At 40.4% G+C, this 13,618-nt stretch overlaps 1 protein-coding gene across 1 annotated transcript; it reads left to right on the top strand.

Moving 5' to 3' along the window:
* The first annotated feature begins 5,818 nt into the window (after positions 1-5,818).
* Positions 5,819-12,886, top strand: fgf10b (fibroblast growth factor 10b). Its single transcript, XM_026187844.1, has 4 exons — positions 5,819-5,939; positions 6,303-7,077; positions 11,729-11,832; positions 12,176-12,886. The coding sequence occupies exons 2-4, from the start codon at positions 6,618-6,620 to the stop codon at positions 12,365-12,367; spliced, it is 756 nt and encodes a 251-aa protein (XP_026043629.1). The 5' UTR covers positions 5,819-5,939; positions 6,303-6,617; the 3' UTR covers positions 12,368-12,886.
* The last annotated feature ends 732 nt before the right edge of the window (positions 12,887-13,618 follow it).

Genomic DNA, 13,618 nt, shown 5'->3' with positions numbered 1-13,618 from the left:
TGATGTCACGCACTGGTTTGTAGACTTACTGTTAGCATTTTGTCACTGATGATGCTGTTTTGTTTTTGTTTAGTTTTTTTTGTTGTTGTGGAAGCCAGGTGTGCCCAAGGGCGCAACGCAGAGTTGCACATACCTCCTCATTAGGACTTAAAAGTAAAAGACTAGAATTTTACTCATCCAAACCACACCACAATATCTGTATCTCACAGTAGGTCACATTATTTGCCAGAAAAATTATTAAAAAGGTAAAAGACTAACACCACAAAGCCTAAAAGTCCACTCCAATTAGTGTCTAGGACTGTGAGCCCTAGACAGCTTTCAGGTATACCAGTGGATGTATTAAACAACTAAATTACCTACTCCACAGTTCCAGAAAGGCCAAAACAAGTTTCATGTCAGGCTGTAAACGTGGTTTTTAGTGCTGTTAAGTTGGGCGTTTTAACATGGAAGTAAATTCGATTTTCGTATTTTTGGCTAAAGCCTCAAGTGGTCACTCCAGGAACTGCATTTCGGCTTCATTTTTTTTTTTTTTTTTTTTTTTTTAGCCGCTGAGTTTATCTATGACACATTTAGATAGATTTGCAATCATTGCTGTAGCATATTGTTCTCTTTTTCAGAGTCATATGCATCATTGTATTGCGCTATTACTGGGGTGGGCGATATGGTTACAATTTTCTTGTCAAAATACTGAATAAATCACGATGATGTTTTTTGAAAAACCAGAGGTGCAATCCTTATCCTATCAGGAATGTCTTTTTTTTCCTAATCCTGCAAATGCATAACAATACAACTTATCTAAACATTTAAAATCCACAATTAATATACAGTATAATTTATTATTATTCATAAAGCTGACTTGGAATTGTGCGCACAGAATCGTCACTCTAAAAGAAGAGCTTCTAAGGTTTACAGGTTATATATAAGGTTATATATTTATATAACAGTATGGTAATATTGTTTGCCATTATATTCCTCGGTGTGGTGAAAAGTATAGTTAATAAAATGCGCTGTCACCCCATATTACCCTGCAAAAGTCACAAGACATCTCTGTGTGGATCAGTTGATCCAGTGACTGACCTGTAAATAAATTCCTCTGCCCTGCTGAAACTGACACTCAGCACAGGAGGATGATGTAAGTCCTGTTCATGACCGGGGAGATAACACGACAAATATCTATGGATCACTGCAAAGCAGGAAACAGCAACCTCATCTTGTGGGTTACCAGACACCCCCTTCAACACAACAGCCAGGAACACATGAAATATTTACATTTGATGACCAAGGGGAAAACGAGGCCTCCCGTATGAGCCCGGCAAATGTTAGCAAGTTATCTGCTTGGAACGTGAAGTAACACATTTTCCTGTGATCTATCAAAAGTTATCATTAAAAGAGAATGTTTCTCTAATCTAGTTGCTTAGCCCTCAAATCCCAGAGTAAACCAAAGCACAGGCTTGAGGAAGAAGGCAGTTCTATGTAATCCCTACACCAATTGGCTGTTTTTGAAGGAAGAAGTTCAGTGTGGTGACTTTCATCTGGACCCCATCAGGTTGCATGTCCCCAGGCAGTTAGACTGGTATCTCTGTACCAGGCGTGTTCCTTTATTAAAGCCTTGGCCTCCTCTGACCCAGCACACACAGTGCAGGCCCCAGGGAATACAGACACGCGTTTACACACACACACACAGTTCCCACAGGCCAGTGTAGCGGTTTGCGAGTTTAATTCCTTCATGGACCACATATGGACTTGAGTTTAAGTAACTGAGAGTGTGGTGATTTTCTTTGTAAAACATCTGCTTAATGATGGTGTACCAAAGAGGAGGGGTCATTATTCCCACAGTGAGGCCAAGCAGAATCAGGGACATATGATATGAATAAAGTGCATTTCCACAGTGGAACTTGTTAATGTGATACAGAAAAATGGATCGGACCATACTGCCAATCCACCTGCCATAAAGGTCAAAATTATAGCAAAATGGGCCAGAATTGACTTCAACAACTCACCACTGGGGTGGAATTGCTCCACTTGGCATGCAACAAAAAATAAGAACCTCTAACTTATATTGATATACCAACAATATAACTCCTATGTTCAAATAAGTGCTACATTTTTTGACAGGGCTGTCAAAAAATACGATTCAGATTCAGCCGCCAAAGACTCCAAACCGGCCCACAGGAAAATGTAAAGACGTTGGACTTCTCATTGCATTTTCAGTTTTTCTTTCACGGCTTTTCCTCCTGATAAACACATACCCTGTGGTCATTCATACTAGACTATAGTAAGTAATAGATACATATTTAAATGACAGAAACATTCCTGTTTTTTTTTTACTATCAGTCGTAGAAATTTCTAATTTTTTTATAGGGGGTCACTAGTAAAGAAAAAAAGTGAATTTTCCAAAGTTTTGTTATGTCAGGACACTATAGGAAATTAGTTTCCTTAACTTTTTCTTTAATTTAACATGTCTGTTTCTTACAATTTAAAATTCATGCTGACATCTCTTCCATTTACGACAGCAGCATTTCTTTATCATGTAGAAAAAGAGAAATGAACTGTTGATAATAAAGGGCTAATTTATTTTTTTATTAAACTGCTTTACACTGACAGACTGACTGGTTTGGCACACTTAAGGTCAAAGTGAGCTGTTTGTGGCCTGTGGTCCAAAATGAGTTTGACATTGCTGTTTAAAGATGATTACAATATTTAATTAGAAATAAAATCAGAGTAGAAAATTGGCAAAGAAAAACTTTGCTAGACTTATTATGTGTAAAGTGGCCAGACTTTAGGCACGTTTTGCTAAGTGGAAAAAAAGTATTCCAATTTTTTTTTTACTTTCTAGAAGACAGAATTCTATTTAAGTAGTTTAATAGTGTGTAAGCTGTAAAATATAATATAAATATAAAATCTATTCAGTATTTATATTATCTCAAATAAACATACTCAGGATGGAGAATTGTACTTTTCAGAATCATAAACATATTATAGCATAATTATTGATTAACTGATGTGTATTAATTGCATCCCTGTGCTGCTTCTCCTGGAGGTTTCTTCCTGTTAAAAGGGAGCTTTTCTTTCCCACTGTTGCCAAGTGCATGCTCAGAGGAAAACATACGCAAAAAATGTAAACACAGAATGCTAATTTAAATAAAAATGCATTAACCTTTTAAAGTAAAAGGGAAACATTTTGAAATATCAAATAGTGTTTCACCTAGAACACTTCCAAAAGTAAGTCTACTTGTGATACACAAATATTCTGCTTTGAAGCCCATGTTGCTCCAGTTTACTAATATTGCAGCTACAAGTAATACTGTTTCTGTGCTTTCTTTCTAGTACAAATGTTGGTCACTGAATAATCAGCAAGTGTGATTATTGTGTCATCTTGTCCGTTGTATGGCCCGATTTTTAAATGTGAAATCTAAAACAAATCAGAGTAAAGAGCCACCTGATGTGCTTTGTCAGTGCAGAAACAAAAGAGCCGTATCATGTGAAAATGTTACGATTACATGGTAAAAACAATAAAATGAATCTCTTCCATGTGTGTCACCTTGATTCATTTTGCTTTTTGGCAATTGGAGCTGTGTGAAATCAAATCTCCTCTAATGCGTTTAAATTTCCGGTATTTGCTTTTATTGTAATTATGTTTTTACTTTTGAGAATAGTGTAAAAACAGAGCTAGAGCTACAGCCTGTAGGGAAGGATCAGAAGAACATTTGTCTGTTCTATTATTTTTTGTCTTGAACTTTGAAATGCAATTCGGGGAGATAGATCTATAAAGATAAAACTAAATGCTAAAGCTGTAGATCGAGGAGAAGAGATGAGTCTGTCTCCAGGCCCTGCAAATCTCACTTATATTGCATTTAGCTGGAAAAGAAAAAGACAGTTATGGTTGTGTTTACAAAGAATTTGCTCCTTGGCCTCTAAAGAAATCCTCCAAATCTTATGAGTCTGTCAACATCATTTGAAGCCTACATCCCTCTGAGGCATCCACAGATGACAATCATGTTAGACCTGTAGGTATTTCTGCAGCGTTTTAGACTGTTACATCTCTAAAGGTTTAACAGCATCTGAAAATGTAATGCACGCTTTCAATGTGAATTTTGGGGGGGGATTATTAAATGCATAAAGTGTAAAACTGGTCTTAGCTGTAAGTGAAATAATCTACAAGCTTGTATATTACCCCTTGGTAGCATTTAAATTTAGTATGTCATTGTCTAATTAGCAGGACATACAGTATTTATTCATATATTCTGCATCATTTAAGTGCTTCTAAGTTGTTTGAGCCAATCAGTGGAACATTTTCATTCATCATTAAATTTAATACATTGTAGATATATGCAAATGTACATGGAATTATTTGTGCACATGTCCTTGATCCCCTATGTCCACTACGTGGATTCAGGTTATCACAGAAGGAGCGGACGCCACAAAGGAACTGCTGATAACACTGTTTTGTTTGCAACCTCAGATAAAACCAAGACCAGAATTGAAGCCAAACTGCTTCTCTGGCCATGGACCGCTGACAGACATTAAAGCAGGCCCTAAAATTGAGGACTTAAGGGAAAAAAAGCTGGGACCAGGAAATATGCTGACATTAAAAAGAAGAGGATCAGGGAAAATAGATAAGAGTCCCAGCAGCAAATTTTGTTTATCGTGCTGGATTGTTAAAATGCTACTTTATGGTCCTTGATAATGGTTAACCTCATAATAATCTGCAAAAGCTCAGCTAGTTTTGATTTTATGTCCAAAACACACACAACAGACAATCAAACAAAACTCGTAACACTTGATATATTGTGATCTGGAGTTTCAGCATCGATGTGCTTCGTGAGACGACTGACCGTCCCTAATATTTTGCACATTCACTGCACATATTCTACATTGTTGCCTAGTCCACTATGACATTGTCCATTCTGTCCCTGTCTTGCCTTTAGGAGCAAATAATGCTTCGTAAGACAGTCTTGTTGGCTGATGTCCACTATGACACCTGAGTCACAGAGGAATAGAGGTCTGGTGAGTGAAACTGGAGAACTTCATTGCATTACAGCACTGCAGGGGAGATAACACTCTACGATAAAGTGCCTTGAAGGAAGAAGAGAGGCATTAGAAAGATGGTAGTGATAAGGCAGCATCCAGACTTGTAACTTAATATGATTTTAATCTGTAGAGGAGGAAGGACACTTGTCAGGATTATCACCTTAATGAGGAGGAAGTGAATTCATTTTCAGTTTGTAATACTTATCTGCTTCACACTCAATTATACAGCCCTTTGTAGGCCCCCTTTTTACATCTAATACACACAAAAAAACTCCTGACAGATCTTTCATTAACCAATAAACCAATCACCAGTGTAATCTGTAGCTGTAGGGAAAGATCCAACGCCACCAGGCAGCTTCTTCCTGGTTCGTAGCATCTATGAAGGTAAACCCCCTTTATCACCTCTCACCCACTCTCATAAGTTAGACTTGCTTGTACATAAGCACCACATCGACACACATGCAGACCAGTACTTGTTCCCATATGTGAGGAGGGGCGTGGGAGGGTTGAGTAAAGGAAGGAGGGATCAAATAACTAAGAGTCACACACAGCTACACATGACATAAAGTCATTTTTCAGTGATCAATCTTCAGTGAGGAATTCTCAAATGAAGTAGAAGAGGTGAAAAATTCTGACTCAATCCAGCCAAAAAAAAAAAAAAAGAGACCTCCCCAGACCGTTACCTCGATGCTGTGTGAAGGTGGAGTCATGGGGTGGAGAGAGAGAGAGAGAGAGAGAGAGAGAGAGCTAAATGAGGAGAGAGCGAGAGGAGCTGGGCACCCAAAGAGGACAGATATTCGCCTGGACTGACCAACCTTCCTATTTAAGTCTTGAATCCTGTTTTTCGTCCTCAGAGTAAAATCTGGAAATGTTTTCCTGCACATGTGGAGTTTAGCAGCTTGGAACAGGTAAATGGTGTGGTGGCACCATTTTTTCTTTTTTTTTTAATTTCAGTGGAACTAAAGACTTTTACCAGATTTTAGATACCTTTCTACATGGATACTATTACATTTTCTCAACTGGATATTTGTTTTTATTAGTTTTTTCTTATCTTTTTTTTCTTGTTAAGTTGAAAAGCAGTCTGGGACTAAAAGGCTTACACCGGAGCCCCTTTGAGCAAGAGTTAAAAGTTCACAAACAATTTAAGAAGAATTAGTAAAACTGTGGAAAAGTGCAGGGGGAACAAAAACAGGTTTTCACCAGAATGCACACATAGTCTGCCTGCTTTTTTCACTTTCTTTTCTTTTTTTCTTTAATCTTTGTTCATTTAGACTGAGATGTTTTCCGAAACAGACTTGGAAGTTTTGATAACCAGCATAAAACCTTGCAGCAGTAGAGAAGAGAACGGAGTGGAGTACCAGCTTGGAAAATAGAGACTTACTGAAATTACATAATCAAAAAAAAAATCACCCAGAAGGATATCTTGACATTTTTATATCTGCGCTGAATAGTTTGGACACTGTGCAGGGACACCTTCACTCTGGTCTGTGGAGGGCTTCCCTCCCTGCCTTCTCAGGCAATCTTCACCCCCAGCAGCATGTCCCAAGCTCCGAGGCTGCCTCTAGTCCTCCTCACAGCACACTACCATGATCAGATGGACTGCTGGAGGGAGTAAGGCTGCCTCTGCCTCGTCCTGCTCCAGGGCTGGGTTAGGGGCTCGTTCAGGCTCTGGGGCCACCTTCAGACTACGGTCATCAGCACTGCTTATCACCCCGGCTTTTCCTGTACTAGTCACCCTGTTGGTTTTTTTATTATCCCTGCATGAGGCTGCCTGCCATCAGTTCCACCGTGACACAGATAGGGTCTCCAGCCCACGGACTCTCAGAGCTCCAGTGAACATTTCTGAAGCTGAGCTGATCTCTAGAGCCAGAGCCAATGGGGGCCCTGTGGGTCGGACTGGGGGAGCACAGGGGAGGCATGTGCGCAGTTACAATCATCTACTAGGGGACATACGAAGGAGAAAGCTGTTCTCTTTCCAGAGGTTTTTCCTGAGGATCGATAAGAATGGAAAAGTCAATGGAACCAAAATCAAGGACGACCCCTTCAGTAAGTAACCCTTTCAATTAACAAAAGTAGGTAAAGAAGAGTGAATCAGAGCCAAGAAGTGATCTGTGTGACCCTATCCAAGGCTCATTTAGCCTGAAATATTCGAATTAATTTTACCTTTTAAATTGTGAGTGTGATATCAAATTTTTAAGCTCTATAGCCCAAACCTTTGCCTTCGTTTTGTATTAGTATATCAAATGTGACAAAAGCACCTGATGAAGTCTTTAAGTGGGACATTTCTAGTAACAAGAAACCATATTAAATGAGAACTTAGATCCTGACAGTTTATTTAAAACATACATTTACATCTTTCTGTCTATCTGTATCTATATCCTATGTAACACCAAAGTAAATATGTAGATTGTACCTATAGAAATATAACTTGTGCTGCTACCTGTAAATGGTGAGTTTAAAGGAAAAACGTGATCCTTTCATGTTACGCGAATGAACCGGTTGGCAGTTCATTCACTGGTAGTTTGGAGGAAGTAATCCTAATTTGAGTTGTCTTTTTGTTTTAAACCAGACATCCCACTGATATCTCTCCTGTCTAAACACTCAGCACAATGATGGTAGCTCTCAGATGGTCTAAAAAGGAGCAGGAGCAGATAACCCAGCCATTATCAGGCAGTCTTCACAGCCCAGGGTAAACAGCATTGATAACATCCATAGAAAGAACAGGGCTGTGGCAGGGGGAGGATATGAATGTCCAGCTCATTGATGCTTTTAGACCCTTTTTGCTTCTCTTCGGCTGTTTCGCTATGACTCTCCCACTCAGATTGCCTTCTGCCCGCCAGCATCACGCAAATTACACACCCTCAGTCACAGATCAGACATTTGTTTAAAGCAGCTTGACGTCCTCACTCAGAGAAACATGTCTTTAAAGTGATTACATGTTGTATGTTTCAGTGTATAAGTCAGTAAAATAGCATTCTCATTAGTCTCCCAGCATTCCCACTGAGCAACGTGTGTGTGCCTATCAACCAGCAGGCAATCACATGGTCCGGTGGGTGTGATCTTATGGTACCCAACAGCAGCACATGTGCTCAAACAAACACACACACACATATATCCCACTTAGTTGTTGTTATATACCTTTTTTTTCTCTCTGTTTCGCAATTCCATAGTAAGTGTATCCCGAAGTTTTAACGTTCCTCTTGGGAGAGCTAAACCGCACTTTCAATCAAAGTGACTTTGGGGGAAATGGCACAGGAGGCAAAATGTCAGGGGAGATGTTTGTTTTGACAAGGTCATGACAGAAGCAGCTTTATTTCCTGACCATATTACACTGTGATGCCTTTACTGTTGCTTTTGTTAGCAGTTTCCTTTAAGTAGTAAAACTGAAGTGGTGCAAGGAAGTCTGGTGTAAAGTCACTCTAAAGTTTATGTATCTTTCTGAGATAATTTATCCCTCTGTCTTCCTTTTTACTGACCCACAAATCCACTTCCCCCAGTGCATTGCTTTTTTCAAAGGTAAGTCTGAATTAGCAATGAATTGAGGTTCAGGCAGGGAGGTGAAAGTGAGATTCTCTAGAGGTACAAAGTCATGAATGACATGCCTGAATATTATTGTGGCCACATCAAAGCCGTTCATCTTCAGTATATCAATGGTGGTGCCATCACAAAGCTGTGTCCTAAGGGGGTCTGGGGACACTGTATGGATTATGTGCCCACATATCAGGTTCACATGGTAAAGAATACTACACAACAGCAGCTTCAGTCTTCGCTCTAGCCCCTGAGGCTAGACATGATCCCTGGACTGACGTCCTTTGTAGACCCTTGATGATCCCTTGAAGTGACAAAATATCACATTTTCTTTCCAAGTACTGGAAAAAAGTTTTTTAAAATCAGAAATTGAAATGCAAAGGCACCCTACATTTAAATTTGTCAAACTTTAATGAATTAATCTAAATTAATTTATCTGCAAGCTGTTTTGGGGGGCTCCCTGTGGCCCTGCAAGGAGCAGCATGCCTCCCACAGATTTATGGGGATGCCAGTGCAAAACTGTCCCACATGGTTTTCCAACCCACTGTGAGCCTTTGCTGAGGTTACAGAGAAGCAAGGAGAAAAGGAAGGCAGACTGTGTTAAAGTCAGCTAAGTAGCTGCGTGGCCTAAGCACAGCAGAGCCGTCTTAAAATTTAAAGACATCTAGCAGCTCTGAGTAAAACATTGCTAAACAAGACTCAGGGAAAGGCTTTGTGGTAATAAATAAATAAATAAAGTCTGGCTAACTATCCATGGCTGTGATGGTGTGAAAGGTTGAGCATGTAAAGACTGTATGTATACTTGTATTGGGCCAGTGTGTGTGTCTATGTGTGTGTGTCTCTCAAGAAAGAGGAAGGCTAAAGGAACCAGGCCATGTGCACAAGACAGTTCTTGGCATATCCTGTGAATATTGTATAAATAATTTCTTTAAATATAGCAGCGACCTTTTACTTGGAAGAAAAAAAACCCAGATGGTGCTCTTATGGAGGTCTGAGGAGGGAGATGTAGCCAATAGCTTTTCTCAAAGGTAGTAAAAAGGTTCCTTTCCATGTAAATACACTGAGTGTGGTCCTTATCAAGTGTTATTACTATATTTCCTGATTTACGCCTCACTCTGTTCTATTTTTCTGCATGGAAATGATAACAATCAACATTTTAATCCTGACTTATCTGCCCAAATACTGCTTTATTCAAAACCAGAACATCTATTTTGAAAAAAAGAAGTTTAAGAGTGAGAAAGAATAACAATGCTAAGCTGCAAAGCACATATTCTTTTGGCTCCCCGCTGTGGAAAAACCACTGCTAATTCTTACTGGCAACATCTACCTCCATTCCACAAACAACGCACCATTTACTGCTGTAACTCCCACCAGAGCGTATCGAATAAGCCACACATTAGGCGCAAAAAGCTTGCAAGAGAAAAACTGCTGAACCTGGCTGGCTTACTTTAGGCTACATTTTAAAAGGGGTTTGTAAAATAAACCCCATACGAAGCAATACTATCCCATTAACAGCGTAAATAAAGCTAAACGATGAGCACATTTTCCCACATTGGCAGCCATGACCTTATTACTTCCCTATTGTGGGTCTACATAAGCATTTAGCCTTTCAGCACAGAGCAGTGTAGGGAGATTTTGTAGTAGTTTCACAGCCAAGCTGAGTTAGTGTGTTATATGCAAGTGCACATTCACCTGCTTCAAAACAACTGTGCATATGTGTGTGTATGTGTGTGCTTTTCCGTGTGTGTGAGTGAGTTAGTGAGTGAGAGAGTGCATTAGTGCATGTGTGTATATACAACCTGTCTCGCCCCTGCCTCCGGTGGCTTACTTTGATCAGTGATCATTACGGCCTTTCTAATCCTCACTCCACCCCCAGTCTCACTGTCATGGCTCCTCTGTCCTCCTCTGTTCTCCTTCCTTTCATCACTCCCATGTTTACAGAGCAGCCAGAGACTGCCATAGATTGTCTTACATCCTCACTCCATACCCGACATCCGATCCCATACAGAAACCAGCTCTTCTCAGATCTTCAATGACCGTTGTGTCACAGTCCCCAACACCGCCTTGCAGCTTCAGACCCCACTGCCCTGAGGTGCCGCTGTTTGAACTAGAAATTGATACAGTCAAGACCTCACGGACGAGGAGAGAAGCTGCTGTATATTTAACAGAGGGATTGTTCTTTTGGGCACACCTGCATCCTCCGCTGTCCACTCAGGTCCAAGGCTGGCAGCCTCCAATCCCCCCCCCCCCCCACCTCCCCCCAGCCAGTTTGGAGCGAGTCTGACAGTAGAGCAGGGTGCCACACAAACAGTCATCAGACAGAGGAGGGGCCCCTGGTCTGATCAAAGGATGTCGTTGACTTTCTGGAGTTCACGCCCCCACTCTGTGTGTGTGTGTGTGCACATACACATATGGGTGTTAATTGGGGTAAAATGACAACAGCTCACAGGAAGTGGGAAAAGGAAGGTAGGGAGGGCGGCATGAAATCAAACATCCCATGGGAAACAGTGGGGTTCACTAACACACACACACACACACACACACCGGCATGAGATGAGACAAGTGGGTTCTGTGGTCAAAGGACACATTAGGAAGTTATAGCTCTCCGACCTTTGATACTGAGACCACACAAATAACAACAGCTGTCTACAGCAAAAACACATCCATTTTAGCTGAGGTATAAATTAACCTCCCCTAATAGTTTACAATAAACCTGACGTATTTGCACAGGGACCTGGAAAGCTAAATACCAAACTCAACATAAACAACCCGAGAAATCTCCGGGGGGAATCCACCCATTAATCTTCAGACTAAATGACCTGAGCAGCTGGAATCTTTTATACAGGTGTAGGCTGTAAAGGAACTTTAAAATATCAGAAATGAGAAATGTGCCCAAGAATAATTGTAACCTTGCACAGAAATCCCACACATTCCCCATGTAAATGTCACAGAATACAAATGCTGGTACTCATTATACTATTACTGAAAAACCTGTGGATTCCTCCAGGTTTATATCTGCACTTCATGTGGGTGGTTTGTGACCGCTGCCAGAGTGTTAATTCTTCTATACTCTGCTCCACAGCATTTATTCAGTTGTTCATGACATAATAGCATGCCTACTATTAATGTTGACACATATTAATGTCACCTTCTTTTTGCTGATCCCTAGGTATTCTGGAAATCACATCAGTGGACGTGGGAGTGGTGGCCATCAAAGGGCTAAGCAGCAACTTCTATCTGGCTATCAGCAAGAAAGGCGAGCTGTACGGAGCGGTTAGTATCCGAGTCAGAGGTCAATCTGGAAGCTCCAGAGAGAGAGAGCTAGTGTTAGCTTCTTCAGTCCTTATCAAAGGAAGCCTTATCTATAGTTCTACAACTGCTGGGTCAACTCTGAATCACAACCAGACCAGTGCACACATGTGAACCACTGAGAAAACTATGCAGCTTTAAAAACGCGCACAAATCACCCACACAGAAAAGCATGCAATGTAGATTCGGAAGTAGTAAATAGGCACTCAGACAACAATGCATTTTGCACAAGATAATAATCTGCGTTTTGTCTTAACCTCACACGCTAAGTCTATAACACTGCAACATGATACCTGCTTTTTTACAGAGAGAGTTTGGTGTCGACTGCACCCTGAAGGAGCGGATTGAGGAGAACGGCTACAACACGTACGCATCAGCCAAGTGGAAGCATGGGAAGCGACAGATGTTTGTGGGTCTGAACGGCCAGGGGAAGCCGATGAGAGGAAAGAAAACCCGAAGGAAGAACACAGCCACACATTTTCTTCCAACTGTTGTGTGAACCTGTGCACTCGGCTGGAGAGGGACAATATGAAACTCTGAAAATGTGAGGTTTATAACTCTGAAAAGTGAGAAATCTCTCATTTGATTTTAAAAGAAAAAGGCCTAACACTGTCATGCATACAAGTGGTCTCTTCTTTTCTGGGAGATGGTGTTACCTGTGTTTTCACTGGCACAGATGCAATGCTTATTCTTTTTTTTTTTTTTGTCTGTGCCAAACAGTTTGCAGCTGGACTAAGTGTGTGATGTGGACACAACCGAAGCTACTGTTTCACTAAATAAACTGTAGTAGATGCAGAATTATCTCAAGATGTTATTTATATCCATATTCTCCTGTGAGACACATAAACAGAACAGAAAATGTTCAGGATGTGGGAAACAATCAGTGAGTCCGTTTATCACGGCAGCAGGAAATAATAAAGGATAGAACACATTTAAAGCAAATGTTCGATACTTAACCACTGTGTTTTTGCCTGAATTGTAATGATTTATTTATTTTGTGAAATATTTAACTGAAGGGGAACACAAGCATTTCTTTGAATTCTTTTTGTTTTATAAGAACTCTATTATGTGAAAAATAAAAGTACCATTTCTCCCCTGCAATGCAGTGAACGTTCCTCTGTGGTACTCCAAAGACTGGGAGAAGTGCATTAAAAATGGTAAGGTTTACCAGAAGTACTGAGAGACCCTGGTAAACGTTCAAGTCATGGTATTCTTATCTGGGTCTCTGAGGTAGGAAAGAAGGGACAAAAGGCAACCATTAATTCCTAGCCAGATATACCATGTGGCAACCATTGCACTAATGATTAGTGCACAAACAAACTGAAAACACAAGACCAACCACAACAAAATGGGAGGGGGGAAACTCCCCTGGTATGGACTGTAGATGTTGACATCATTTTCTAATATCAGACCATTACTGTGGAAGCTGCAACCTTCTCCAACTGCAAAAAGACTTGCTTGGTAAAGATAGCTGGTTATGAATATAAAAATTGCTGCCCATGGGTTTGTATGGGCTTTGGAAGAGGATCTGAATGTATGCATGTAAGAAAGGAAATACAAAAGAAGTGCATAAAAAATATATGACCTGTGCCTGACCACCCACTTCCTTCAGTAATCATCTACACACTAATCATAAACACACTAATCAATGGCAGCTGCCTCAATCCCAGATCAAAAGAACATAGGAAGAACATTAACACCACAGGCTTCCGGACCTTGTGTTCTCTTATCCTGCCTTTTAAAACAACTA

This window comes from Astatotilapia calliptera, chromosome 12 (assembly GCF_900246225.1).
Source record: "Astatotilapia calliptera chromosome 12, fAstCal1.2, whole genome shotgun sequence".
NCBI classification, from domain to species: domain Eukaryota; kingdom Metazoa; phylum Chordata; class Actinopteri; order Cichliformes; family Cichlidae; genus Astatotilapia; species Astatotilapia calliptera.
This window is presented reverse-complemented; position numbering and strand designations above follow the sequence as displayed.